Below are 26,829 nucleotides of genomic sequence, written 5' to 3' on the forward strand. Positions count from 1 at the left end.
GCTCTGTGAAAGTCACCAAGAGTTGGCTCCGCAGCCGAAACCGGTTTGGCTCAGTGGATAGAGCATCGGCTTGCGGACTGAAAGGTCCCAGGTTTGATTCCTGTCAAGGGCATGTACCTTGATTGTGGGCACATCCCCAGTAGGGGGTGTGCAGGAGGCAACTGATCGATGATTCTCTTTCATCGATGTTTCTAGCTCTCTATCCCTCTCCCTTCCTCTCTGTGAAGATAATCAATAAAATATAAATAAAAAAAAAGTGTTGGCTCTGCAGCCCGCAGGAAGCACTGTGGAGAGAGTTAGCAGGTGACTAGTGGCTTCACTAGGACCAGATCCCAGAATTATCGTGGGCCAGTGCCCTGGATAGGGGCTGGATCTCCGGCCAGGCAGGAGGACAGTGGAAGCAGACAGGGGTCTGAAGTGGGTGCTGGTGGGGAGGGGGGGTTGGGTACTGGGCTGCGAAGGTCTGGGCAGGAGAAAGCTCCTGGCTGCTGAGGGGCAGGTTCTGGCCGATGGAGGAGGGCCCAGGCCACCCCATCCTATGAAGATGGTACCAAAGCCATCGAAGCCCATTAAGATGCTGCTAAAGCCACCTCATTAAAGACACTCCTGAGACCACTCCTGCCATTGAAGATACTTCCTCCATCAGTGAAGCATTTGCTGAGGCCTGCCTAGCCAGAGAACTTTCCACTGAGACCTCCATTGAAGATGATGCTGAGAGTGCGTCAAGTAAACATACCACCAAGGACTCCCACTCAGGAAGATGAAAATCCTCCCACCCTTACAGGCCAAGGTCAGACAGGACCCTCAGAAGCCCCTGGGAGCCCCCTGTCTATCCACATGGGCATTGCTTCTGGGGCAGGTCCAGGAGGTCCTGGCGGTGAGCCAGAGGGCCTGGCCCAGGCAGGTGAGGCTGAGGAGCACCTTAAAGTGGTGCTCAAGCCTATCCCAGAGGAGCTGGGAAACAGGGACAAAATTGGGTAGATGAGACTCCTATCTCCTCTGGGGGCCAGAGTTCATCCAGTGACCCTAGGAAGAACTGAACTAGGACAGAAGGCAGCTTCTAGAGGCTCCATGGGGACTGTGCTCTGATGCGCCACCCTGTTGTTCCCTGTGACTCAGTTTCCTCAGCACAGTGGAGTGTCTCTTGTCATGCTTTCCAACGTCCTTGACTATCCTGTGCTGGCCATAAACCAGGCCCCAGCATTTTGGCCACAAGGGAAGGGGAACCTGCAGCGAGTGGACATTGTTTAGTGTCCATTTTACTGGTAAAGGCTGAACGTGGGGGCCTCAGGAAGGGGAACTGGTGGGAGGGTTGTGGCAAATGGGGGCAGCTAAGGCAAGTGTCGAGACCTATGGGCCCTAGGGGCCATTTGAACTTCCTCTATATCGTCATTCCTTTTCTTCAATGTTTTCAGTAAATATTTCTCTTCAATAAATATCATTGACTGTTTCAGGCGTGTTTCCTCTGTTGTAGGCAATTGAAGGAAGGGTCTGCCGGGGATGATGTTGGGGGGGGGGGGGGGCAACAGCAACCTGGGACTCCCAGTTGGCAATGGGGTTGTTTGGTTCTTTAACTGCAAAAGGTGATTACCAGCCAGGGAGTAGTGACTTTGAATCCAAGTAAAGGAAGTGAGTTGAGTGTCTGGAGAGCACTTTAATAGGACTTTGGTGGGTGGGCTCAGTGGCTTGGTTGTTTCTGCAGGGCATACACCAAAACCTCTGAAAATAAGTGGGCTAAAAGGATGGAAAGTAACAGTAGGTGGGATGGAGTTTTGGATTGATGCAAAGTATGCGTATCTTTTTAATAGCTCACCAATTTATTCTAATGTCTATTCAGTGTCTGGAGCTACTGCGCATGCACTTTCACAATCTCTGTGGGATGCCAGGACATTCTAGATTGAAAAGGAAAAAAAAAGGTGGATGCAGAAAGAACCCATTAGTCTTCCAGGGGTCTGCGCAGCCTGCGCATAAGATGTGCACATTAGTACTTAGTCCAGTGTGAGACCTTCCTGCGTGTGCGTGCCCTGGGCTTCTGTGCCCTTGAGTCTGGCTTGTGTGCGCCTGCGCATGCCGCCATTTCCTGCAGCCCAGAGTTAGGGTCCTAGTACCTACAGAGAAATATGACAGTCCATAAAGTGAAATGGGTGCTTGGGTCAAATGAGGCTTCTGCAACGCTTCTTTTGCTGCAGTGCCTGCACTCTTCACCAGATGGCGCACAAGGATCGCAGATGGGCCAGGACGCCCCTCTGGAGCCGTACTGGGCTCCTGCTTTCCCTTTCTGCTGGCCTGATGGACCCAAATGTCCCAGTCCTTGGTGTTGAAGCTCCTTCTACTGCCGCAGTCTATTCAGAGGCGGGAGGAAGGGATCTGGGTGCCCGCTTGAGGAGCCAAAAGGGGCGCCTGTGATCCAATCCTTTTCGACTGGGTGCCCTGGTGTAGGTTATCCCTAGATTTTGGTCTTCAGAGCTGTCTGGGGTCAGGGGCTATGAATATGGGGGTAGGGAAGCTTAACCATCCTCCAACAAGGAACCTCCCTGGTAGACCTACCTGCTCTGGACCCTGGGGCTCTCTATGGGGAGACTTAGTTTCCAAGAGTTTGGAGAGGAAGGCTGATGGGGTGGGCGGGGAGATCCTGCAGGGCAGTGGAATCTTACTCTTTCTAGCCCAGGAGATCAATGGTAAAAACTTTCCTGGTTCAATGGTAAAACCTGAGTACAAGAGAAATTATGAGATTGCCCTGGTCACAGAGTTGTAAAGCTAAGCAAAGATCGATCGATTGATTGATTGACTGATTTTAGAGAGCGTGGGGGGAGAGAAAGGAGAAAATGGATTTGTTGTTCCACTTATTTATGCATTCATTGGTTGCTTCTTTGTGCCCAGATTGAGAACTATACCTGCAACCTTGGTGTATTGGGAAGATGCTCTAACCCAGTGGTCACCAACCTTTCGGAACTCATAGACCACCAGTGGTCCCACTGGTTGGCGGCCACTGCTCTAACCAACTGAGATAATCAGCAAGGGCAAAGTTAAGCTTTTTAAAATTTGGGACCTGTGCTCCTTTCGTTACACTATACTGCTGCTAGTGCATGGATAGTTCCTGCCACCAAGCCCTTGGGGAGCCTGGTGGACATGGTGATCTTACAGTCTGTCCAAACATAAGGGAGGGGTGGGCTAAAACTGGATGATTCTAGAAATGTCTCCTGAACTGTCCTATTTGTAATGTCTCCTCTTGCCTCCCAGATGCTTATGATAGTGCTCCAACACTTCTATCTAGAAAGCTAATATTACTATTCAGTCAGACCCTCTGTATCATTTAAGTAAAGCTCACCTATTGCACTTGGGATGATATCATGGTTGTGACTCTCTCTCCTGCTGTCTTTGCCTCCACAGTATCTTCCTGGTCTGTTGATACTACCAAGCATCTGGGCAGTAGAGCCTAGCCAAGTTGACACCTAAAATTAAACACCATACTCCAAGATTATATTTTCATAGTAAAGAATTCAAACAACAGGAGATATATAGAAGAAATATTGGAAGTCACACTTCTATCTGTGTGTCCTTCTCTCCATAAAGGTAAACACTGTGAGCCTCGAAATGAGCATCTTTTCAGAATTTTGCCTATTCCTTTAATATTCATATATGTAAAGATATACATCTATAATTTGGTTTTATTTTACTTAACCGGGATCATTGTGTGCCAGGAAATTCGTGCACATGGGGAGGGTGTCCCTCAGCCCAGCCTGCGCGAGAGGGCCTAAACCAGCAGTCAGACATCCCTCTCACAACCCAGGATGCTGCATGCACCCATGACCATACTTTTCTTACAGATGAAAGGCATCTTGTTGTTGTATGGGCAGCTACATGTTTTGACCCTGACTATAAAAAGTAGTGCATAACATGATCCTTCTGAGGCAGCAGTACCATTTTCCCCATCTTATGGGTGGAAAAACTGAAGCAGAGAGAAGTTAATAATTGGCTTTGTCACACAGTTATAAGTGTCAGAATCAGGGCTGACCACAAAATGTGCAAGCCACTGTCATGTATGTCATCCCTGCATCATCCTGTTTTTTTAGTGTTAGAGTAGCCTTGCCAGGTTTTAATTTTTAAATCTAAGAGACTGTTCCCAACATATAGGGTAGAGTCCCTAGGCCTGGCTGGCAATCAGGGCCATCTGTGGGGTGACTGGTGGGCAGGATGATGCGGGGCCCCCACTGGCTCCCACCTAGGCTGGCAGCCTGGTGCTTTCCTCTAGCCGGCCCTACCCCCCACTGCCACCACCGGTCGCCTCCCTCTACAAGGTGACCGGCAGGTGGGACGATTGGGGTAGGGGTGCCTTACTGGCACCCACCTTGGCAGGCAACCTGGTGCCGCCACCTGCCAGTCCCGCCCCCTGATTGCTGCTGCTGATTGCCTACCTCTGGAGGTTGGGGGGGAAGACACTCAACACAGGAGCTGCCTCCCCCCACACACCAGTGCAGCTCTTGCATTGAGCATCTGCCCCCTGGTGGTCAGTCTGCATTTAGCGACCAATTGTTTGGCCTGTTCTGCTGTTTGGTTGACTTGCGTATTAGAGTTTTATTATATAGGATATATTTTTAAATCTTTTTTTACTTAGACAAATAAAACATTTATTTAATGTTGACAGTAAATGATTCAATTGAGTAAAAACCAGAAGTCCCTCTTGGACCCCTTTCTGAAACTCTCTCTCTTCCTTAGAGGTAAATAGTGTTATAATTTGATGTGTATCTACATGAACTTCCGACAGAATATTACATAAAGAGGTGAAGATGACAGGGTGTGACTCAGTGTCCCCTTCACAAGCTGTCTTCCTTTCCATCATCACTCCTGCATAAATTATGTCAAAAATGACATGCTAGTCCTGGCTGGTGTGACATCGACCTATGAACCAGGAAGTCTCTGTTTGATTCCCAGTCAGGGCACATGCCTGGGTTGTGAGCTCGATCCCCAGTGTGGGGCATGAAGGAGGCAGCTGACCAATGATTCTCTCTCATTATTGATGTTTCTATCTCTATCTCTCTCTCCCTCTTCATTCCTCTTGAAAATCAGTACAAATATATTTTTTTAAAAGAATGAATGTTAGCCCTTGCTAGTGTAGCTCAGTTGGTTGAGCATCATCCAGTACATCAAAAGGTGACAGGTTCAATCCCCAGTCAGGATACATACATAAGGCAACCAATCTCTCTCTCTCTCTCTCTCTCTCTCTCTCTCTCTCTCTCTCTCTCTCTCTCTCTCCATATATATATATGGAGGTATACTAAAGGCCCAGTGCATGAAGGGGGTCTCTCAGCCTGCCCCCTCTCACAGTCTGAGAGCCCTCAGGGGCTGGAGGTGACCCGTGATCAGGAGAAGTCAACACCCCCATCACACCTCTGTTGCTGCCACTGCCAGCAGCACAAGCCTAAGCCAGCCCTGGTTACCTGAGCCTCAGGCAGCCCTGGGCGGCTGGGCAGCTGTCATCGAGGCTTGCCTGTGCCTCAGGCTGGCTCTGGGTGGCTGAGTGGCTGAGGGGACTGGGAGACTCCAGAGGCAGGCATGTGGAGCAGATGGACCTGCCTGAGGGCAGACCCAGCCATGCCACACACCTCTGCCCTGGTGGGGCTGAGGGGACTGGGTACTGCCATCTTGTGACTGTGGGAACCACCATCTTTGAGGGCATGACAGTCAATTAGCATATTCTCTCCTTATTGGCTGTGACGGTCACCATCTTTGTGTGGCTGTGACAGTCAATTAGCATATTCCCTCTTTATTACATAAGTCCAGGGGTCCTCAAACTTTTTAAAGTGGGGGCCAGATCACGGTCCCTCAGAGAGCTGGAAGGCCAGACTATATGAACTACTAATTCCTACTGTAACACCTTGGCTGCGCTCACTGCCCAAAAAACCTGGCGGGCTGGATCAGACTCCTCTGCGGGCCGCATGTGGCCCGCAGGCCGTAGTTTGAAGATGCCTGTAAGATATATGCACCGAATGGCCAGATTATTATGATCTCTGAACTTGTAATAATCTAGCTACTCAGTATATATATCCTATATAATAAAAAGCTAATATGCAAATTGTCCCCTTGACCAACAGGCAGACCGGACAACCATCCATGTCCCCTTCTCCTGGCCAGGCTGGCTGGACCCTACTCTCACATGAATTCATGCACTGGGCCTCTAATAAATAAATACACACACACACACACACACACACACAACACACACACACACACAACACACACACAACACACACACATACACAAAACACACACACACACACACAACACACACACACACACACCACACACACACAAAACACACACACACACACACACACACACACACACACACACACACACACACACTGAGTGGCCAGATTGTTATGCGTTCAGAGATCATAATAATTTGGCCACTCAGTGTAATGTGTGTGTATGTGTGTATATATTGTATATATATATATATATATATATCCCTTCCTCTCTCTCAAATCAATTTTAAAGAATTAAAAAAAGGAATGCTATGTTATGACATTGAGATTATGTCATGTGCATAAATATAAGAAAGTAGATTGTTTATCTTGCACATATACCACTATGAAGCATGTGTAAAACCTAAGCCTATTACTATGAGGGCCTGTCAGCAACTGACAACTGTAAGAATCACCCTTTACCTCCCAAGCTAGAGCCAGGAACTATTAGCTTCCAGGTAGGGGAAGTATATAAAGGTCTAGAATAATTTTTAAAAAAGAAAGCCAAACCTTTGTTTCACTGTGTTGATTTATAAGATAATTTTCTGTAAGAACTTTCCAAAAGAACATATTAGTAGAAAGGAGGGGTAGGCCCAGTAGGTTGGGCTAAAGCAGGGGCACAAATTGGGACCTATAGTAGGCAAGATAAAGGTCCCCAAATATAATAGATTCTAATCCCTGACCTAAATATCACCTTATTTGGAAAAAATGAATTTGCAGATTTAATTGCGCTAAGAATTGTGAGACAGGGAGATTATCCTAGGTTATCCAGATGAGCCTTAAATCTAATCATACTATCCTTATAAGAGAGACAAAAGAAATCACACACACACACACACACACACACACACACACACACTCACACATGCATGTCCATACATGCAGAGGAGAAGAAGAAGGAATATGAAGGAGCAGAGAGACTTTGGAAAATTCTGACTTTGAAGATTGGAGTGATGTGGACACCACCAAAGAATGCTGGCAGCCAACAGAAGCTGGAAAAGGCAAGAAAGTTTCCTCTTCTGGAGTCTCCAGAGGAAACTCAGTCCTACCAAAGTTGTTCCTGACTAGTGATACTAATTTTGGACGTCTGGCTTCCAGAACTGTGATAGCATAAATTTCTGTTGTTTTAAACTACCGGTTTGTAGCAATTTGTGACAACAGCCATAGAAAACTCATACACGACCAAATCTCACTCATGAAGTATCAGCCACAACTTCCACACAAGCCTAGTGAGCCAAAGCTAAAGATCCGATGGTCACAGAGGAGCTATGAAGGAGCCTTGGAGAGGCAACTACCAACATGCTTGTATACAAAGACTGCAGGAGGTGGGGGGGGGGGGGCAGTGGAATTAGCATAAAAGTTTGGACCTTGGGGATCGTCCTGTGACTGCAAAGTGGAAAGAGAAATAGAAGGGGAAGCCGAGGGCTTGGATCAGTGTTATTCCCCCACGAGTGGTTTTTGAGCTAGGCAAAGGAGGGAAAACATGATTAGAGTTACAGAGCTCTCAGCTGTGTAAGGAGCACTCTGGGTAAAAGGCTTGGTCACAGGCCAGTGATACCAGGAACCAACTTAATGAATTCTCAGCTAGTGGCCCTCTAGCTGAAATTGGGCGCTAGAATACATCTGCCATCACAGTGGTACATAAGAAATCCAGGGGAGCCTGACTGATGTTGCTTAGTGGTTGAGTGTCGACCTGTAAACCAGGAGGTTACTGTTTGATTCCCGGTCAGGGCACATGCCCAGGTTGCAGGCTTGATTCCCAGTAGGGTGTATGCAGGAGGCAACTGATCAATAATTATCTCTCATCATTGATGTTTCTATCTCTCTCTCTCCCTCTCCTTCCTCTCTAAAATCTATAAAAAATATATTTTAAAGAAAATCAGGGGACATGGGATGGCTGTGTATGGCAGGATGTTGGATAAATGGAGAGACTGGTTGGAGAACAAGATGCCCTTGGCCACCTTGTGTGTAAGGCTCAGGAGAATGGGGTAAGGCATAGAGAAAAATATTGCCGATATTTCTACTTCGTTTAATGCCTTTTAATTAGTCTTATGAAGTTGAAAGCAACTAATTAATTTTTAAAAGGCAAATGACCAGGATTCTTCTGAATGAATATTCCCTTGTTACTTATGGATTTAACAAAGTAACTTTCCACAAACTTTTAAATATTGGAGACAAAACTAATCAAACACTTCTAAACATTTAATGAAAATTACCTTCTTGCTATATCAGACTGTCTTTAGTGTTTCAAATGCCGTTAAAAGCAGGTGGGAACCTGGATGAGGATTTAACTCTTAGGCTCCCAGTGACCCAGGCTAGATTCCAGGGCTGTGACCTTACGGGACCTCCCACTAGCACCAGCAGTGGTCCAGAAAGAGCAGTTTCTGGACTCAGGATGGGAGGAGGGCTCTTAGAGGTGTTGGATACATCACAGTGCCTTTTGCAACTTCTCACAAGCCTGAATGGCTTGATATATGGTCTCCTCACAGGATGCTGGGAAACTTATTCCCAATTCATGCAAGGAGTATGTGCATGAGGTACATATGCCATCCAAACGCAGGTGGATCATAACCTGTCTGAATGTCTCAACTAGAGTTCAAGTTGATTTGCACAGGCAGCTCTGAGCAACTGCTCTGGGAGGCTGCGCATTCAGCCAAGTTAGAATCCTCTAGAACAACCTTTCCCACTGGAGAACACACAGGGAGAAAGACAAGATTCTATAAAACTGTATGGCTGGGAGGTGCGTGGGAGAGACAGAGACCCGCAGGACAGGAAGCTCTCCATATCCAAATGTAAGAAGTTGTTTTCCTTTTTCCTTTGTTTCACTTTTGGGAAATCCAGATAATGCTCTTTCTTTCACGGCTCCCACTTTTATGTCTTCCTGGGAGAGTTACACAACATTAACTTGCAGCTCTCTAATTTAGTCATCAACAGTTTCATCAGCCTTCTGATGGCTTTTTATTGTGTGTGTGTGTGTGTGTGTGTGTGTGTGTGTGTGTGTGTATTTTGTTTGTTTGTTTTTTTGCTTATTTTGTGCAACATAATTTAAACTTTTCAAGAATTCCCATTGCTTTTATTAATCAAATTAGCCTCTAGTATTCTTCAGGTTGACTAGATATGTCCCTATCTATTCTTAGTGGTAACAAAGACACTGCTATAAAAAAAAAAAGTTTCTGATGTGAACATTGGACCCTTGCTGTCAACCCAAGGGAATCTCCCTGATTCAATATTGGATCCCATGCTGAGTCAGGGCACTGAAGCTGCCACTGCAGAGAATTGGCAGCTAATGGTGCTGGTGCATTTTAGATTTTATCTCTTTGACTACTCTGTCCAGAACAGAGAAGCTATTTGGGCTGGCTTCCTGTTATCTTCAGGGACCTGAGTGCATGAGGCCATAGAAGCTCCATGCTTAATTTGAAAAATTAATACACACACACTCAAAGTGAAGTCTCTTAGAGGCTAACTAGATTTGGTGTTTCCAGACCCAGCTCAGGAAATACTCTTTTTGGCAAAGACAACCACAACCTGGAGAATCCCTGAACCATCATTCCATCACCCAGAAAATACTCCCTTGCTTCCATTCCTCTCCTACTCATTCCCTTGGAGCTGAGGTTTTAGATGTAATTGATGTATGTTCCTTATTAAGGAGAAAGACACTTAAGACTCCCTTTATAAAATGGTGATTACAAAAGCTCTTTTCATTTTCTTTAAGAGATATTGACTTAAGTTTAAGCTATCACTGAAATATGGAGTTTAGGTTTTGTGACTCATTTGGTTATGGGAGCAAGGGGAACTTTTTGTATACTGAAAATTATGCTGTGGCAATCAAGAGCATGCATGCATGTGAGAATAGCTAAACATACTGTGTGTGTTTCCACCTCCATTCCCTTGGTTGCTAAGATATACTGGTGATGTTTGAAGTGAAAAACTGAAAAGTTTATAGTAGAAATGGTAAGCCCCCAAATGGAGTATTTGGATAGGGAACAATCCTGGTCTATGAATTCAGCACCCTTTGAGACCTGACCTTCCCACACACGCCTCCATGCAGATCAAATGAGAAACTGAAGGCCTTCCCTAAGGACGACAGAAAACCTGGCATTTCTGGAACTAGAAATGTAAAATCTAGAACCAGCTACTGACATGTCACCACTCATACATACATAAGATTATTGCCTAGGACTAGGACTTAAGACAGAACCAGATAGGCATGAACCAAACTTTATCTTTGTGAGTTGATCAAGGTTTCTAGTATAGTGATTAACTAAATGATCCATTGGTCAAGATAAGGACACTCCAGCTGGTCCAAATTCAGACTTAAACACCATTGATTTCAAGTGAGCATAGGAACATTTTATCACCACACACCCATCCTCCTTTGCCACCTCAAAGGCAAACTAGGCAGCAACCTCTAGCTTAAAGCATCACTGAACCCTCTGTATCTTCTCCAGAAGTGTCAAGTTCAACCACATTCATGGAAGCCTTCAGTCATCAGAGTGGCAATCATGGTGATTTAACTGGCCAAGTCAAGTAAATGTGACAGCAAAGCCCAAACTAAAATGAGGGGGAAAAACCAACCTTTTCCCAGGAACAACCACCAAGGGTCCCCAAAGTCCAAAGCAAAAATTATATAAAACATGATACACATGAAGTATACAAAGTCTCTTATTTGTGTTTTTCATTGTCTGAATGAACCAATGTGCTCTTCATCTATGACACTATTACCCATTTTCCTCTTATCTAGAAACAAGCAGTTCTTTGCCTAGTCTTATTTTCCACTATTTCTCTCTGTAACATCATTATATTTTTCCAAAAGGATCTCTGTTCAAAGCTTCAATCCAGGCCTAGTTTCCAGCACTATAATATCATAGGTTATGTGTTTTTCCCAGTTAAGTGGGGAAATGATCCAAAACAAAATAAATAATACAAAAAAATAGGAGAACTCCATATTGTCAAGATCTTCCCAACTTGATCTATAGATTCAAAGAAGTCTCGATAAAAATCCCAGCAAGTTACTTTGTAGTTATCAACAAACTTATTCTAAAATTTATATGGATCCTGGCTGGTGTGGCTCAGTTGACTGAGCACGGCCCTGTGCACCAAAAGGTTTTGATTCTAAGTCAGCGCATATGTGTATGGGATCCTTCTCTCTCTCTCCCTCCCTCTACTTATTCCTTCCTCTCTCTCTAAAATAAATAAAAACTTAAGTTAAAAAAATTTGCCAGCCAGGTGTGGCTCAGTGGTTGAGTGACCTATGAACCAGGAGGTCAGGATTTGATTCCTGGCCAGGGCACATGCCAGGGTTGCTGGCTTGATCCCCAGTGTGGGGCATGCTGGAGGCAGCTGATCAATGATTCTCTATCATCATTGATGTTTCTATCCCTTCCTCTCTGAAATCAATAAAACTATATTTAAAAAATAATAAAATTTATATGGAGAGGCACAAGATTCAGAAAGGCCAACTCAATATTAAAAGAGAAGAACACACACACACACACACACACACACACACACACACAAAAAGAGAAGAACAAAGTTAGAGGACTGACACTATCCTATTTCAAGACTTACTATAAAGCCACAGTAATCAAGACTGTGGTATTGGTGAAAGAATAGACAAATATATCAATGGAACAGAATAGAGAGCTTATAAATAGACCAGCATAAATACAGTCAACCGATCTTATACAAAGGAGCAAAGATGGTGCTTTAGACCTGTGATTTTTAACTGCTATGCTGTAGCACACTGGTGTGCTGCAAGAATTTTTACCTGACTATATAGTCAGGGCACTAACTTCTTTTTCCTTAGATTATCAACTAAAAGATGAAAACAGCCAACACAATAGCCATCAATGTGGATGAATAAAAATTACAACTATTTTTGACAGAATATATATATATATATATATATATATATATATATATATATATCAGTGCTGTAGAATTTTAGTAATTAGTTTGTGTGTGCCATGAGATGAAAAGGGTTGAAAATTGCTATTTTAGACAAATGGTGCTGGAATAACTGAACATAGGTATGCAAAAAATGAATTTAGACAAATATTCTAATCATTCACAAAAAAATAACTCACAATGACTATAGGCCTAAAAGTAAAACACAAAACTATAAAAATCTAGAAGAAAACAGAGGAGAAAATATAGATGACCTTGGGTATAGTGATGACTTTTTAAATACAATACTAAAGGCATGAAAGAAATAATTGATAAACTACATGTCATTAAAATTGAAAACTTCTATGAAAGACATTAAGAGAATGAAAATGTAAGCTACAGATTGGGAGAAAATATTTGCAAAAGACACATCTGGTAGAAGACTGGTATCCAAAATATATAAAACGTGAGCAAAAGACCTGAAAAGTCATACATATCACCAAAGAAGATATACAGATGGCAACTAAACATATGCCACAATGCATCAAATGTCATCAAAGCAATGCAAATTAAAACAATGATATACCACTACCCACCTCTTAGAATGGTCAAAATTTGAAACCCTGACAAGACCAAATGCTGGCGAGGATATTGAATAACAGGAGCTCTCATTCATTGCTGGTGGGAATGCAAAATAGTACAGCCACTTTGGAAGATAGTTCAGCAGGTCTAAGAAAGCTAAACAGTCTCACTATACAAATTAGCAATAGTGCTCTTTGGTATTTGCCTGAAGGAACTTAAAACTTATGTCAATACAAAACCCTGTACAAAGATGTTTATAACAAATGGAGTGGATCCAGAGACATGGAAGCATGAAACAGAGTGCAGAATTTCTGAGGGAAGATGGAGGAGGGTGGATGGGTGGGAAATAATCAACCAAAAACCTTGTATACATATATACATAACCCATGAACACAGACAATAGGGTGGTAAATGTCTAGGGTGGGGCAAGGATGGGCTGGAGGGGATCAATTGGGGGGAAAAGGAACATATGTAATACTTTCAACAATAAAGATTAATTAAAAAATTTTAAAGGATCTTTATTGCAGCTTTATTAATAACTAGAGGCCTGGTGCACAAAATTTGTGCATGGGGGAGGTGTGTGTGTGTGTGTGTGTGTGTGTGTGTGTGTGTGTGTGTGTCCCTCAGCCCAACCTGCACCCTCTCCAATCTGGGACCACTCAAGGAATGTCCAACTGCTGTTTAGGCCTAATTGCACTAGGGTCAGGCCTAAATGGACAGTCGGACATCCCTCTCACAATCCAGGACTGCTGGCTCCCAACTGCTCACCTGTCTGCCTGCCTGATTGCCCCTAACTGCTTCTGCATGCCAGCCTGATCACTCCTTAACCACTCCCCTGTCAGCCTGATTGACGCCTAACTGATCTCCTGCTGGCCCAATTGCCCCCAACTGCCCTCCCCTGAAGGCCTGGTCACCTTTAACTGCCCTCCCCTGCTGGCCTGGTTGCCCCTAACTGTCCTCCCCTGCAGGCCTGGTCCTCCCCAACTCATTTCCCCTGCAGTCCTGGTTCCCCCCAACTGTCCTCCCCTGCCAGCCCAGTCACCTCTAACTGCGCCCCCCCCCCCCCCGCTGGCCTGATCGCTCACAACTGCCCTCCCCTATGGGCCATCTTGTGGCAGCCAACTTATGTCCACACAGAGGTGGCCATCTTTAACCACACAGGGGCGACCATCTTGTGTGTTGGAGTGGGGGTCTTTTTGCATATTACCTCTTTATTATATAGGATTGCAAAAACTTGGAAGCAACCAAGATGTCTTTCAATAGGTGAATGAATGAATAACCTGTGGTACAGCCAGAAAATGAAATACTATTTAGTGTTAAAAAGAAATGAGCTATCAAGCCATGAAAAGACATGGAGGAAACTTAATGCATATTAATAACTGAAAGAAGTTGATCTGACAAGACTACATACTGTGTGATTCCACGTACATGACATTCTGGGGAAAGCAAAACTATGGAGACAGTAAAAAGACCAGTGGTTTCCAAGATTTAGTGGGGAAGAAGAGATGAATCAGCAGAGCACAAGGGCTTTTTAAGAGCAATAAAACTATTCTGTATGATACTGTAATGACGGATACATGTCATTATACATTTGTCAAAACTCAGAGAATGTACAATACCAAGCATGAACCCTAATGTGAACTATGGACTTTGGGTGATGATGATGTGTGAGGGTTGGTTCACTGATTGATTGTAACAAATGTACCACTCTGGTGCTGGATGCCAATAGTGCAGGGGGCTGTGCATGTGTGAGGGATAGAGAGTATGTTGGAAAACTGTGTACTTTTCACTCAATTTTGCCGTGAACTTAAAATTGCTCTAAAAATACAAGTTTATTGATTAAAAATAACACATTTGTACTGGCATCAAAGGTCTCCTATTTGAGCAGAGGAAACGCTATTCTTCACTGTCCTTTAGGCACAGAGTGGAGGAGCCCCTACACCAGGATAAAGGTTAATTTCAATTACAAAAGGGTCCAAAAGCTGAACATATTAAAACTATCACCTCAGCTCTGGTGTCCCCAAATTCTTCTTTCCAGACATCCAGGGCATCTTCACATCTGCTTCACTGAGCCTGGCTGGGACCTTTACATTGCAATTTCCAGAAAAGTTCCAGATGCTTCTTTGCCTTGGCTATAATGAACATCTCTTCTTGAGGTCACATAACTTTGCCATTCACTCATGGTGTGACTTTGGGCTAGTCGCATCCCTTCTCTTGGCTGCACTTTCTTCTTCTGTAAGTTGAGAAGAAGGTTGAGCCCTCAGAGTGGCAAGACTCAGATCAAGATGATGTCCTTTAGGTCAGCATCCTATTTCATTGTTTTCTAGGAGCACAAAAAGCTGATTTAGAAAGTGGCAACCAACCATTTTATGAGACATGGATGCTGAGTACCCTCTGAGATATTTTTAGGGGAAAAAGACACAAATGGTAAACTTTCAAAGATCCAGAAAAGGCCCCATTCCATATACCATAGAAAGGAAATCATTACTTTGGGAGGAAGACTATTTTAGAAAAGTTTGCCATCTTCATACTAGATTGAGCAGAAGGAAACCTGCAAATTCAAAGTTGAGCCAATTTCTTTCTTATAAATGTGACAGGGACTCTGAGTGGACTGAAACAATGGAAGGAAGTTCTCATGTGGATATAGCTCTCAGGGGAGAAATGTCTACTGAATGGGCTGTGGGAAACAATTTAGGCTCCAAATTCAGCTCTACCCAAAACAAGGTACGTTTAAGGTGTGCCTTAGCACATTTGAGCCTCATGAGTAGAATAAGGATAATGTTAATACCTACCTGACAGGGATCTGGTGAGAAGTGATGAAATAACTCCTATGAAGATTTGCAGGAAGGTTGATGAGGGAAAACCCATTAAGGGACATTGCTACTAAGCCCCTCACAGACAGCTAGTAGGTAGACAAGGGGAATACACCATCTCATGTGGAGTCCAAGGGCATGTGGACAGTTCTGTCACACCCAGTACTACCCAGAGCTACCCAGACCTAGCTGGGTAGATGAGCCCCACATGGGCAACAACCACAAGCCCCTCCCTGTGTGAGTGGAGAGAGGCCTGCCAAGTGGAGGCCAGAAGCACACAGACCACTGCGTCATCTGCCTGCAGGGCAGTCACTCCATCTCTCTTTCCTATGCCTCCTGGGATCCAACTGATACTGCAAAACTCACAGCCCATCACTAACAAGGAAAGGCAAGTCCAAGGGGATAGGCTGTAAATGGTGAAAGCAGGTTCTCCAGACACCGGATTTGTGGTGTACAGATTGTGAAAAGACCCAGCCAATCTAGACTCTGGGTCACCCACTTTGAGGCAGGCCCCTGTCACACGTGCAGCAAATCACGTTGAACCACCCTACACCTTCAGTGGCAGACACCTGCAGCACTCAGCCCCCAAGTGAAGTGTGGACAGCATCTTGCTGAGTGTGCATGAGCACACATATGTGCATGCGACCTCTAGTCCACAGAAGGTGCCCCTCTAGACCACGTGCTTCTTGCCCAGCCTTGGGACAGGAACAGCCCTGGGAGGAGAGGCGAGGGGTGGTGGGGAGAGAAAGCAGGGGAAGAAGCCTCAGAGGCTCCCCACCCCTGGCCTGAAGGCAGCCCTGGCCAGCGCACCATGGGCCCCTCCAACCATTCCAGGGCTGGCATCTCCCAAGTCTGGCGCCCCCAAGGGTCATTTCTGGGGGTGGGGGGTGGGAGCCAGAGTGGTATCCCAGAGGGGCACACCAAGGCTCTGACCCTAACCCACCACACTTGTGCCCACATCCCCTCCTGGACTTGGGGAGGAGCCAGTGACTTCACCAGAGGTTCCAGGGCTCCAGCAGCTCTGGAAACAGCCCGGTCACGTGACCAGCGCGAGCCAATGGCCCTGCTGTCTCCCAGGCAACACAGAGGGTCCCAGTTCCTCCTCCACCGTGCCCCTGCTCCTGGTCCGCACTGCAGAGAGCCCTGGCAAGCTGACAGGCTGCTGACGCGCAGGCCCACACGCAGCCCTGAGACAGGGACAGGGAAGGGAAGAGGGAGAGGCAGCCAGAGAGCCTGGGAAAGAGGGGCATCCCTCCTGCTGGGACCTGGATCAGAAAGGACCACCCCCAGCACAAGGTAGGAGACTCAGGGAGGGTGAGCTTGACCCCTGGAGATCCAGCCACCCTCCTCCCACGCCAGCAGGACTGCAGCTGCCCGCCAGGGCTGGGAGCAGTGTGGGTGGGAAGAGAATGGCAGTCCAGGCTGGGCTGCAGAGGCGCTGCCAGGGGAAGGAAGGCAGCCCAGGGTGGGAGGAGGGGGTCTGCATTAACCTCTCTCTCTCTCTCTCTCTCTCTCTCTCTCTCTCTCTCTCTCTCTCTCTCTCTCTCTCTCCCGCCTTCCCTCCCTTCCTTCCCCTCTCTTTCTCTCCCGCCCCCCCCCCCCGCCTTCCTATTCACAGGCAGTGCACACCTGGAAAGCTCCATCTGAGTCCTGGGCTCCCCCCTCCCCCAATTCCTTTCCCACCCAGTGCTGCCCTGGTCTGCACCCAGAACCGGTTCCCCTCCCCCAGCCCCCAGTAGCAGCCCCCAAGATGGCGCTAGCAGACAACGAAGCCATGGATGTGGAGATGCTGCGGGACTGGTGCAGGTGGATGGGCATCAGCGCCCGCAGGGGTCTGCTCATCCTGGGCATCCCAGAGGACTGTGACGACGACCAGTTGCAGGAGTGCCTGGAGGGCTCACTGTTGGAAATGGGCCAGTTTGAGGTGCTGGGCAGAGTGTTTCGAGAGGAGGACGATGCCAATGCGGCCCTCGTGGAGCTGGACCGGGAAGTCAACTATGCTTTGGTTCCCAGGGAGATCCCAGGCATCGGGCGTCCCTGGAACGTGGTCTTTGTGCCCCGATGCTCAGGCGAGGACTTTCTGGGTCGCCTGTTGCACGCCATGGAACAGCGGGGGCAGACTGTAGAGAGCTTGGCCGAGGCCCTGGGGCTGGGGCTGAACAAGGTGTGCTGGCTGAGGTCTTTCAGTCGGGCCATCCAGCCCTGGGTGGAGACAGTGCGGTACCAGCCCCTGGGGGTGTTCTCTGGGAGGAACCCGCCAGCCCCGGGGGAGTTGTCCTTCGAGCCCTGGCTGGACCAGGCCACTGAAATGCTGCTGGTGTGGGAAGGGGTCCCCGAAAGGGAGAAAAGTAGGAGGCTAACAGAGGGCCTCCGAGGGGCGGCCCTGCAGGTGGCATATGATGTCCTGGCAGGTCACCCTGTCAGGACAGTCCAGCAATGCCTGGACGCACTGTTCCACGTGTTTGGAGACCGCGAGTCCAAGGCCATCCTGCGGCTCAAGTGTGTAACCGCTGAGCAACAGCCCGGAGAGACTCTCTCTGCTTTCGTGTTTAGGCTGGAAGGCCTGCTGCAGAAAGCCGTTCGGGCGAAGGCCCTGGAAAAGCTCTCAGTAGATCAACTGCGTGCGAGGCAGGTGCTCACCGGGGCCCACACTCTTGAGCAGCTGTCAATGGCCCTGAGGCAGCTGCACTCGATGGGGCAGTACCCAACTTTCCTGGAGATGGTGGTGATGGCTCAGGAGACTGAGAGATGGGAGGCCAAAATAGCCAGGAGCCTGAGAGCCCAGCAGGCACAAGGGGCTGCTGCCACGGCCACTGCCCAGGTGGATGCCAGAGCCAAAGCTCAGGCCGAGGGTGACAAGGTGGAGGAGAAGCAGCGGGAGCAGGAGAATAGTGATAACCATGCCCGGGCCCCTGCGGGCCTGGGTCAGAAAGAGCTCTCAGAGGCCTCCCAGAGAGAGGGAGAGAGAGAAGAAAATGGACCAGGGACGGAAGGCGGCCCCCTGCCTGACCACATGGGCAGCGCTTCCTTGGCAGGTCCAAGAGATCCTGACTCTGTGCTAGGGCACCTGGTCCAGGCGCTAGACCAGGAGGCCGAGGAGCACTACCAGGAGGGGCTCAAGCCCATCCTGGAGGAGTCGGAAAGTGAGGACGGGCCTGGGGAGCTGAGCCCCTCTATGCCCTCCCCTGGCAAATAGGCTCATGAGGCCAGGGCAACCTCCTCACCCCACATGGGGAGCAGGGCCCAGGGAAGGGCCCACCCAGCCCACTCCAAATCCCTTATTTCCCCAACATCCTACGGGGCCCTGACCACCTCCATCAGCCCTCCAAGTCACCAAGATGACCATGTTTGACACCCAATGGGATGGGGAGAGGTGCCCACACAAGGGAGCGCCACGCCTTGCCTCAGCCCCTGCCCAGCCTCTGCCAACTTGGGCAGCTGGCCTGGGAGCACCGCTGAGCAGCCCATCTCAGCCTAGGAGAGGGGCACCTGAAGACATCTGCCACCCGCGTGGAACTGGGAGACTTTGGAGCCCATCTCGGGTGCCACTCTTGGGGGCCCCAAGTCATTTCTCTATAGCCCCATAGTGACCCACGTGTCAAGTAATCATCCTCCCACCACCCCACAAACAGACCATGAGTCTGTGCAGTACCACTTGGTGTGTGTGAACCCAGGTGGGTGTCCTGGCCTCTCCCCCGACCCTGCCCGGGGCAGCCACCTCTCAGCCCCGGCACATGCTGTGAGCCCCACTGCCAGCCACGGCTCTGCCAGCTCTCGTCCAGTGTCGTGAGCTCAGCCTCTGCTTTCTCAGTATAGATTTAAGCCAACTGCTGCTTGTGCTTGTGATGTGTGTGTTCTTCTCTGAGCAGTTTTTCCCTCCCCACCGCCAACATCACCCACCTCGGAGACCCCGAGCCTGAGCCCAGAAGAACGGAGGAGAAGGGCGGACCAGGGCGCGTCTGGCGCTCACCCGGTGACCTGTGGCAGGAAAAAATGGACCAGGGACAGAAGGCGGCTCCTGGAGGCTCCACGGGGACTGTGCTCTGATATGCCACCCTGTTGTTCCCTGTGACTCAGTTTCCTCAGCATGCTCGAGTGTCCCCTGCTGTTTTCTCCAGTATCTTGTGTCTGTTCAGTGCAGGCCACAGGGTAGGGCCAGGTCCCAACATGTCGTCCAGAGCGGGGGGGGGGGGGGGGGGGGCGGGGAGCCCTGGAGTGAGTGGACATCACCTGTGTCCATGGTCCTACGAAGTCCAGCCAAAGGGCCCTCAGGGAGGGGGACTATGGAAGGAGGGCCACAGTGTGGGGGACATTTAAGGCTCCTCGTTAGGGACCCCAGGAGCAGGGGGTGTGACCTATGGGCTCTAGTGGCCGTTGAAGTTCCTCTCTGTGTTGTAATTCCCCTTCTTCAATGGATTCAGTAAACGTTTCTTTTCAATAAACATCATTGAATGTTTCAGCTGAGTTTCATCTCTTCTGTGGGCAATTGAGGGAAGGGTCTGCTGGGAGCAGTTTGGGGAGCCAGGAAAGGTATTATGCCCAGCGCCCATAAGAGACTTCTTCAGGACATCTTAATGGTCATGTCTACAGCCTCCTAGTCCCTAAATAGCTTGGCTGCTCCCCTTTGTGGGTTTTACTGTGCTGGCTGCTACTATGGTTGCAAAGATTGCTGCTGCTCTAGGGTTCCTTCTTCTCTGCGTGTGACTTGAACATTTCTGAACTCGGCCTTCACTAGACATTACTGTAGTTTGGTTTTGATTTCTCAGGGTATGCAACACTGTGGCAAGTTCGGTAGGGTAGAAGTAGCCCCTCCATGGAATGCCTGGGCTGGCTGTGCCAGCCTTTCCTCCCCAGTGGCATTGCATACGCACTGTCAAACCCCACCTGGCCCACTCTCCATTCTTCACCCATCACACAATTCTGTCCCCAGACATCCCTCATTGTGAACACCAAGACTGGCTACTTGTCAGCTGACAGGGGTAGGCTGATCAGGGATGTGTAGGTAGTCACCTCACTACACTCCAGAGTCCTGCACAGAGCTACTTGCAAGGACATCTGACCTCACTTCAGGGCCCTTCTATGGCCCTCTGGTCTCTGGACTGCACACGTGACCTCCCTAACCTAATGACATGCTGGGCACCCACACCCCTGTCAAGGATCATAGGATCTCTAGTCCTACCTGCTGTTTCTCCCCTCTCTAATCCCTAAGCCACTTATTCCTGGGCTTTCTAGGGACCTAAATAGCCACTACACATTCCTACAAATTTCTGCTATCAGTGCTTCCAGCCTCAGGGTAACTGACAGACCTACTTGGACCCTGTCCGAAACATAGCCCCAAAATGATCCTGAGTACCAGATCACTATTGCCCCTCCAGCCTCACCCCCAGCAAACCCTTCCCTCAATTGCCCACAGAAGAGACGAAACTCAGCTGAAACATTCAATGATGTTTATTGAAGAGAAACATTTACTGAATCCATTGAAGAAGGGGAATTACAACACAGAGAGGAACTTCAACGGCCACTAGAGCCCATAGGTCACACCCCCTGCTCCTGGGGTCCCTAATGAGGAGCCTTAAATGTCCCCCACACTGTGGCCCTCCTTCCATAGTGCCCCTCCCTGAGGGCCCTTTGGCTGGACTTTGTAGGACCATGGACACAGGTGATGTCCACTCACTCCAGGGCTCCCCGCCCCCCCGGCTCTGGACGACATGTTGGGACCTGGCCCTACCCTGTGGCCTGCACTGAACAGACACAAGATACTGGGAAACACAGCAGGGGACACTCGAGCATGCTGAGGAAACTGAGTCACAGGGAACAACAGGGTGGCATATCAGAGCACAGTCCCCGTGGAGCCTCCAGGAGCCGCCTTCTGTCCCTGGTCCATTTTTTCCTGCCACAGGTCACCGGGTGAGCGCCAGACGCGCCCTGGTCCGCCCTTCTCCTCCGTTCTTCTGGGCTCGGGCTCGGGGTCTCCGAGGTGGGTGATGTTGGCGGTGGGGAGGGAAAAACTGCTCAGAGAAGAACACACACATCACAAGCACAAGCAGCAGTTGGCCTAAATCTATACTGAGAAAGCAGAGGCTGAGCTCACGACACTGGACGAGAGCTGGCAGAGCCGTGGCTGGCAGTGGGGCTCACAGCATGTGCCGGGGCTGAGAGGTGGCTGCCCCGGGCAGGGTCGGGGGGGAGGCCAGGACACCCACCTGGGTTCACACACACCAAGTGGTACTGCACAGACTCATGGTCTGTTTGTGGGGTGGTGGGAGGATGATTACTTGGCACGTGGGTCCCTATGGGGCTATAGAGAAATGACTTGGGGCCCCCCAGGGGATGGAGGATGGGGGTCCCCAAGAGTGGCACCCGAGATGGGCTCCAAAGTCTCCCAGTTCCACGCGGGTGGCAGATGTCTTCAGGTGCCCCTCTCCTAGGCTGAGATGGGCTGCTCAGCGGTGCTCCCAGGCCAGCTGCCCAAGTTGGCAGAGGCTGGGCAGGGGCTGAGGCCAGGCGTGGCACTCCCTTGTGTAGGCACCTCTCCCCATCCCATTGGGTGTCAAACATGGTCATCTTGGTGACTTGGAGGGCTGATGGAGGTGGTCAGGGCCCCGTAGGATGTTGGGGAAATAAGGGATTTGGAGTGGGCTGGGTGGGCCCTTCCCTGGGCCCTGCTCCCCATGTGGGGTGAGGAGGTTGCCCTGGCCTCATGAGCCTATTTGCCAGGGGAGGGCATAGAGGGGCTCAGCTCCCCAGGCCCGTCCTCACTTTCCGACTCCTCCAGGATGGGCTTGAGCCCCTCCTGGTAGTGCTCCTCGGCCTCCTGGTCTAGCGCCTGGACCAGGTGCCCTAGCACAGAGTCAGGATCTCTTGGACCTGCCAAGGAAGCGCTGCCCATGTGGTCAGGCAGGGGGCCGCCTTCTGTCCCTGGTCCATTTTCTTCTCTCTCTCCCTCTCTCTGGGAGGCCTCTGAGAGCTCTTTCTGACCCAGGCCCGCAGGGGCCCGGGCATGGTTATCACTATTCTCCTGCTCCCGCTGCTTCTCCTCCACCTTGTCACCCTCGGCCTGAGCTTTGGCTCTGGCATCCACCTGGGCAGTGGCCTTGGCAGCAGCCTCTTGTTCCTGCTGTTCTCTCAGCATCTTCTTGGCTGCTATGCCCTTCATTCGCTCAGACTCCTGAGCCATCGCAACAATGTCCTCGAAACCTGGGTACCTCCCCTTTGAGACCTTATCAGTCAGGATCTTTTCCATTTTCCGAATAAGTTGGGCCCCGCTGAGCAACTGCCTTGCACGCAAGTGGTCAACTGAGAGCTCGTCCAGGGCCTTCGCCCGAAGGGCTTTCTGCAGCAGGCCTTCCAGCCGCAACACGAAAGCGGTGAGAGTCTCTCCTGGCTGTTGCTCAGCGGTCACACACTTGAGCCGCAGGCTGGCCTCACACTCGCGTTCTCCAAACACATGGAACAGGGCGTCCAGGCATTGCTGGACCGTCCTGACATGGTGACTTGCCAGGACATCGTATGCCACCTGCAGGGCCGCCCCTCGGAGGCCCTCTGTTAGCCTCCTACTCTTCTCCCTTTCCGAGACCCCTTCCCACACCAGCAGCATTTCAGTGGCCTGGTCTAGCCAGGGCTCGAAGGACAACTCCCCCGGGGCTGGCGGGTCCCTCCCAGAGAACACCCCTAGGGGCTGATAATGCACTGTCTCCACCCAGGGCTGGATGGCCCGACTGAAAGACCTCAGCCAGCACACCTTTTGCAGTCCCAGCCCCAAGGCCCCGGCTATGCTCTCTACAGTCTGCCCCTGCTGCTCCACGAAGTTGAATAGGCGACCCAGAAAGTCCTCGCCTGTGCATCGGGGCGCAAAGACCACGCTCCAGGGACGCCCGATGCCTGGGATCTCCCTGGGAACCAAAGCATAATTGATTTCATTCTCCAGATTCACCAGAGCTGCAAAGGCATCGTCCTCCTCTCGAAACACTCTGCCCAGCACCTCAAACTTGCCCATTTGCGACAGGGAGCCATCCAAGCACTGTTGCAACTGGGCGTCGTTACAGTCCTCTGGGATGCCCAGGATGAGCAGACTCCTGCGGAAGCTGACGTTCATCCACCTGCACCAGTCCCGCAGCATCTCCACATCCATGACCTCAGGGTCTGCCAGCGCCATCTTGGGGGCTGCTACTGGGGGCTGGGGGAGGGGAACCGGTTTTGGGTGCAGAGCAGGGCAGCACTGGTTGGGAAAGGAATTGGGGGAGGGGGGAGCCCAGGACTCAGATGGAGCTTTCCAGGTGTGCACTGCCTGTGAATAGGAAGGCGGGGGGGGGGGGGGGAGAGAAAGAGAGGGGAAGGAAGGGAGGGAAGGCGGGGGGGGGGGAGAGAGAGAGAGAGAGAGAGAGAGAGAGAGAGAGAGAGAGAGAGAGAGAGATTAATGCAGACCCCCTCCTCCCACCCTGGGCTGCCTTCCTTCCCCTGGCAGCACCTCTGCAGCCCAGCCTGGACTGCCATTCTCTTCCCACCCACACTGCTCCCAGCCCTGGCGGGCAGCTACAGCCCTGCTGGCGTGGGAGGAGGGTGGCTGGATCTCCAGGGGTCAAGCTCACCCTCCCTGAGTCTCCTACCTTGTGCTGGGGGTGGTCCTTTCTGATCCAGGTCCCAGCAGGAGGGATGCCCCTCTTTCCCAGGTTCTCTGGCTGCCTCTCCCTCTTCCCTTCCCTGTCCCTGTCTCAGGGCTGCGTGTGGGCCTGCGCGTCAGCAGCCTGTCAGCTTGCCAGGGCTCTCTGCAGTGCGGACCAGGAGCAGGGGCACGGTGGAGGAGGAACTGGGACCCTCTGTGTTGCCTGGGAGACAGCAGGGCCATTGGCTCGCGCTGGTCACGTGACCGGGCTGTTTCCAGAGCTGCTGGAGCCCTGGAACCTCTGGTGAAGTCACTGGCTCCTCCCCAAGTCCAGGAGGGGATGTGGGCACAAGTGGGGTGGGTTAGGGTCAGAGCCTTGGTGTGCCCCTCAGGGATACCACCCTGGCTCCCACCCCCCACCCCCAGAAATGACCCTTGGGGGCGCCAGACTTGGGAGATGCCAGCCCTGGAATGGTTGGAGGGGCCCATGGTGCGCTGGCCAGGGCTGCCTTCAGGCCAGGGGTGGGGGCCTCTGAGGCTTCTTCCCCTGCTTTCTCTCCCCACCACCCCTCGCCTCTCCTTCCAGGGCTGTTCCTGTCCCAAGGCTGGGCAAGAAGCACGTGGTCTAGAGGGGCACCTTCTGTGGAGTAGAGGTCGCATGCACATATGTGTGCCCATGCACACTCAGCAAGATGCTGTCCACACCTCACTTGGGGGCTGAGTGCTGCAGGTGTCTGCCACTGAAGGTGCAGGGTGGGTCAATGTGATTTGCTGCACTTGTGACAGGGGCCAGCCCTGTGGAAGATGCCATAGCCTCTTCTATTTAGCTTGCTGTTTGTCTTAAATTTAAAAAAAATTGGGCTTGTGCTATTTAAAGTTCTCCCCTTTGGCAATTCCTTCCCCCTTATAGCCTTGCTTCTGTGGAACAACAGAACTGGGATCTCTACCTGAGGGTGTATATAGGAGAGTTTGTATGTACCCAATGTGTCTCCTCTCCCCTGTGCCCTGGCCAGCTTCGTGGGCTCTGGGACAGTGCTCTCTGGGCCCCTGAGGGCAGTATGAGTGTTGTGCCTCTCCAGAGATCTCTGTCTGTCCTACCTGGAATCCTTCCCCTTTTCTTTGCCACCTTGGTGTAGATACTGCACAAACAGTATCTGCCTCAGCTCAAAACAGAGCTCCAATCCCAAAGGTCTCATCATCTTGCACCTGTCCCATTATGTGATCTGGGACCCTGTGAATAGCCTCTCCATCTGTGAGATGGTAGACAGGTTTCCTCGGGGTCACACCTCCAGGTATTTGCCTACCCCCCCACCACCACCACCCCTTTTCTTTTGTTGCTTGGTATCTGGTCAGAATCCTTCTCTGTGACTTGCTTTTCCCACTCAAACTTGACAGCTCAAAATTTCCCCAAGTGTCCAGCTTGCTCATGCTCCTTGTCAAATCACAACCCTTGTTTATTTCTATGACCCTATGGATGGGCATTCAGGTTGTTCCCAGTCTTCAGCCATTACAAACACTGTTGTCAGCAGCATCTTGCACATACCTGTCTGAGCCACTGTCAGGACTAAGGCTTTGGCATGTATACCAAGAAGTGGTTTTGTTGGGACTACGGCTGAGCCTGTTGCCAACGTGATTAGACATTGCTACTTCATTATCTCCCATGTGTGGCTTCACTCACTTCGCCCAGCCCAGCAGCTCAGTAGTAGTCCAGTGTGCCTCACAGCCCGAGCAGCCTTTGGTCCTGTCCAGATTTGACCATTTGAACATCCAATGGGGATAGGCACTACCCTGTTACCGTGTATCTTCCATGTCCCTTGTCATCAGTGAGGTTGGGCAACTTTGCACATGTTTTTTGGCCATTCCCATTTCTTCTTTTGTGAACCTTCTTTCCTTGTTTTCTCTCCAGGGTTGAGAAGCATTGTTGACCTCTTTATAGGAGAAAGGTCCTAGTGTCAAGTTCAAAGGCACTCTCATATTTTTATACTCACCTGTCTCTGAGAAGTAGACCACATTGGAGTTTGTCTCATAGTTGCACCTTGGCTTGTCTATATGGTCTTACTCCCTCCCCCAACTTTCCTACCTCCTGGCTTGTAAATGAAGAAATATGAGTGTTCCATCACAAACCACGTTTCCCAGTTGACCTTGTGCATAGACTCCTTCCCTTTATCCCCATTGAATGCCAAGACTGCCTGCTATACAGGTGAACCGCTGCTCTTAATACCCACCTGGCAAATTTCTGACCACTGAACCTCAGCATTAGTCTACCTGCCATGACTTGCACCTCATGCTGTCCTCTTCCTTGGTTTCCACCATTTTTTTGGTGGATTTGCTTGGGATCCTTCTTTAGGGTATTCCCATGGGAGCATATGTGGGTCCTGTGTCACCAACTGTTGATTCAGTTCCACTGTTTTCAGTCTCATCTCTTTCTACTTTCCTTTTGTTCCTTCCTGTTGACTTTCCAGTTCTGCCTCAGAGCACCCATTCTGCCAGGGCTGGGCTGTGATGCCTCTACTGTCTCTTCTTTGTCATCTCATTTTGCTCCCCCTCTCAACACAGTTGACGCTCCTTCCTTCTCAAAACACTTTCCTTTCTCTGTTTCTATGACACCCCACCTCCTGGCTGACCTACCCCCTCTTTGCCTACTTATCCTTAGAATTCCCAACAGCAGCATGGGAGCTGTTCTGTGTGCCCCACAGCCTCA

General features: G+C 50.0%; 2 protein-coding genes and 1 long non-coding RNA gene across 4 annotated transcripts; 1 reads left to right on the forward strand and 2 right to left on the reverse strand.

Annotated features, from left to right (window-relative positions):
• Positions 1–781: 781 nt before the first annotated feature.
• LOC123651320 lies at positions 782–18,650 on the reverse strand. The gene is made up of 3 exons (XR_006739945.1): positions 18,537–18,650; positions 2,548–2,552; positions 782–829 (listed from the first exon to the last, which is right to left on the reverse strand). It is a non-coding gene; the product is annotated as an uncharacterized LOC123651320 (long non-coding RNA).
• PNMA6A (PNMA family member 6A) lies at positions 16,595–19,771 on the forward strand. The gene is made up of 2 exons (XM_036413092.2): positions 16,595–16,822; positions 17,145–19,771. The coding sequence occupies exon 2, from the start codon at positions 17,277–17,279 to the stop codon at positions 18,720–18,722; it is 1,446 nt and encodes a 481-aa protein (XP_036268985.1). The 5' UTR covers positions 16,595–16,822; positions 17,145–17,276; the 3' UTR covers positions 18,723–19,771.
• A 1,188-nt stretch (positions 19,772–20,959) lies between these two features.
• On the reverse strand, positions 20,960–23,696 carry LOC118704983 (paraneoplastic antigen-like protein 6B). Of its 2 annotated transcripts, none has more exons than XM_045572566.1 (2): positions 22,479–23,696; positions 20,960–22,436 (listed from the first exon to the last, which is right to left on the reverse strand). In XM_045572566.1, the coding sequence occupies exons 1-2, from the start codon at positions 23,679–23,681 to the stop codon at positions 22,233–22,235; spliced, it is 1,407 nt and encodes a 468-aa protein (XP_045428522.1). In that variant the 5' UTR covers positions 23,682–23,696; the 3' UTR covers positions 20,960–22,232. The 2 variants fall into 2 exon arrangements, with proteins under 2 accessions (XP_045428522.1, XP_045428521.1); XM_045572565.1 differs by having other exon boundaries at positions 20,960–22,431; positions 22,474–23,696.
• Between the last annotated feature and the right edge of the window lie 3,133 nt (positions 23,697–26,829).

This window comes from Pipistrellus kuhlii, unplaced genomic scaffold (genome assembly GCF_014108245.1).
Source record: "Pipistrellus kuhlii isolate mPipKuh1 unplaced genomic scaffold, mPipKuh1.p scaffold_m20_p_49, whole genome shotgun sequence".
Taxonomy (NCBI): domain Eukaryota; kingdom Metazoa; phylum Chordata; class Mammalia; order Chiroptera; family Vespertilionidae; genus Pipistrellus; species Pipistrellus kuhlii.